Here is a 2,500-nt window from a genome sequence, read left to right on the forward strand (position 1 = left end):
AGTCCATGCCGTATATACATATACATCATATATATATATATATATCATTTCTCTTATTCTTCTGTTTTTATTTTTTTCTTGTTCTTTTCGTCTATAACAAAACGACAGAGCGACGACAGCGGCGGCATAGATGATAATGATGGCGTCGGCATCGGCATCGGCGTCAGCGTCGGCGGCAACGGCAACGACAACAGCAGCTTTTGATGACAATGACGACGAAGAAGAGATGCAGGCGACGGTGTCAACGTGGACGACGGCGACGGCAGCGACGGCGACGACGGCGGCGGCAGCGGCGGCAGCAGCGACGGCGGCGACGACGTCGACGACGTCGACGATGACGATGAAGCCAAACGGCTTTCATGTTTTCACTTAACTTACTAGCTCTTTTTATCTAGTACATTATTTACAGTCCATATTTACTTATGTTACATCATTCGCCGGGACTCGCGGCGCAAAATCCCAAAGCGAACACAGCACTATCCTACGTACGTTCGTTGCGTTTCGTCTCTTTCTTTTTTCTTTCTTCCCTCTCTCTTTCTCTCTCTCTCTCTCTTTCTCTCTTTCTCTCACGCTCTCTCTTTCTCTGGTCTCCCTCCCCCCCCCCCTCTCTCTCTCTTTCTCTGGTGTTGTCTCTCTCGTCTCTCTTTATGTCTGCTTTTCTTTTTTCTCTCTGTTCTCATTCGTCGTGCTCTGTCCTTCAGACATTCTCTATCTCTCTTTCTCATAATTAACCCAAAACATTTTTCCAATCCAGTTCTCATTCTTCAATATTGTCCTTCTTCGATACGCGCACTGATAAGTATATGAAGATAAAGAGAAAGAAAGATAGAAAGAGCGATACAGAGAGAGAGAGATAGAGAGAGAGAGAGAGAGAGAGAGAGAGAGAGACAGAAAAAGGAGTAAGAGAGAAATAGTAAACACAAAAACGACACTCGTCGAACAAGGGATGAACGAGCGACGTTTCCAAGTCCCATGTGTTTTGACAGACCGTCGATTTTCTCGTCACGATTTTTGTGTTCTCTGCGACGGTTTAGCACGACGATTTATGTCGCCAAATTCGTCCTTTATATTTAATTCCCTCTCCCTCTCTTTTCATCAATCTTTGAGTCCATCTCTATTGTAATAGAGAGCGAAAAAGAGAGAGCAAGTGTGAGAGAATAAGAGAAAGAGGGAGAGGGGGAGAGATAGATAGATAGAGAGAGAGAGAGAGAGAGAGAGAAAGAGAGATAAAGAGAGAGAACGAAATTATTAAAGGAGTTTTATCAAGAGCGACAGCAGCAACAGCAGAGCAGCATCGAACATCGGAGCATCATCGGAGCTCTCGTCAGCCTCCCCGGTGTGTACGGGCCCCCAAGTGCCGGCCTCGTTAGGCCCCGTTGAACCTCGTCGTCGAATGAAATAATCCATCCGCGTAGATTGGTTGTGTGTGTATGTATATATATATGTGTGTGTATATATATATATATTTATATATATATATATATATATATATATATAATCCCGTTTAATTAGTTCTCGTACCATATTTCCTCCTTGATTTTTGCGTGTTGTTATAATTATTATTATTATTATTATTGTTGATGTTGTTGTTGTTGTTGTTGATGTTATTTAAATTTGCAATCATTGTTATTCATCTTTTTTCTTTCCTCGTCGCGGGATTTGAGAAGCATAGATGGTCCGCCTAGAGCTACGAGCTACCGGCATAACCCGTACGGGTTTGCAGATAGTGTTGATAAAAGTGCGGTAGACTCTCCGCCGTTGGAGGCGGGGGCGGTGGTGGCGCGGACGAGGACGCGGAGGAATTCGGCGCGTTTTGAGAGGTTAATGCGAGGCCCAACGGGGGAGGCCCCGGCGAACGCTAGTGAGCCGCCAACGAGTGGGCCGTAAGACCTTGAGGACTTAGCATCGGGGGACTGTGGCTATGGCCCATGGGCGAGCCGTGTAGGTGATCCTGCGGGTGATAGCCCTGATGGAGGCCACCCTGTCCCTGATGACCCGGCGGCATGCCTTCCATGATGCCGTCGCCGAGCGTGTTAGGCGGCGTCATCCTCTTTTCCTTTTGCCGTCGGTTACAGAACCATACCCTTACGACTTCCTTTTCGAGCTGTAGACTGTCGGCAAGCGTCGTTATTTCTTGGGCCGATGGTTTAGGTTGTTTGTGGAAGTGTTGCTCCAAAGCACCCTTAACGGAGACCTCAATCGACGTTCTCTTCTTTCGTTTTCTACCTTGCGCCGCGATCTTGTCGATGCTCGTAGGCGAGCCCGTCGTCGAGTCCGCCTCCTCGAGCCATTTTTGTAAAAGAGGTTTCAACTTGCACATGTTCTTGAAGCTTAGCTGCAACGCCTCGAACCTGCATATCGTCGTTTGCGAGAATACGTTGCCGTAAAGGGTACCGAGCGCGAGGCCAACGTCGGCTTGGGTAAAACCTAGCTTGATGCGTCTCTGTTTGAATTGTTTCGCGAACGCCTCGAGATCGTCGGACGTCGGCGTGTCCTCCTC

General features: G+C 47.5%; 1 protein-coding gene across 1 annotated transcript in view; it reads right to left on the reverse strand.

Moving 5' to 3' along the window:
• Positions 1 to 983: 983 nt before the first annotated feature.
• The window catches only part of vvl (ventral veins lacking), a 3,890-nt gene continuing 2,373 nt past the window's right edge, over positions 984 to 2,500 (reverse strand). The window contains exon 1 of the mRNA XM_085664283.1: positions 984 to 2,500. This exon is cut by the window's right edge and continues 2,373 nt beyond it. Coding sequence (XP_085520409.1) covers positions 1,859 to 2,500 — 642 coding nt within the window. The 3' untranslated portion in view covers positions 984 to 1,858.

Source organism: Vespa mandarinia, chromosome 25 (genome assembly GCF_050613455.1).
Source record: "Vespa mandarinia isolate Hongniang chromosome 25, ASM5061345v1, whole genome shotgun sequence".
Lineage (NCBI taxonomy): Eukaryota > Metazoa > Arthropoda > Insecta > Hymenoptera > Vespidae > Vespa > Vespa mandarinia.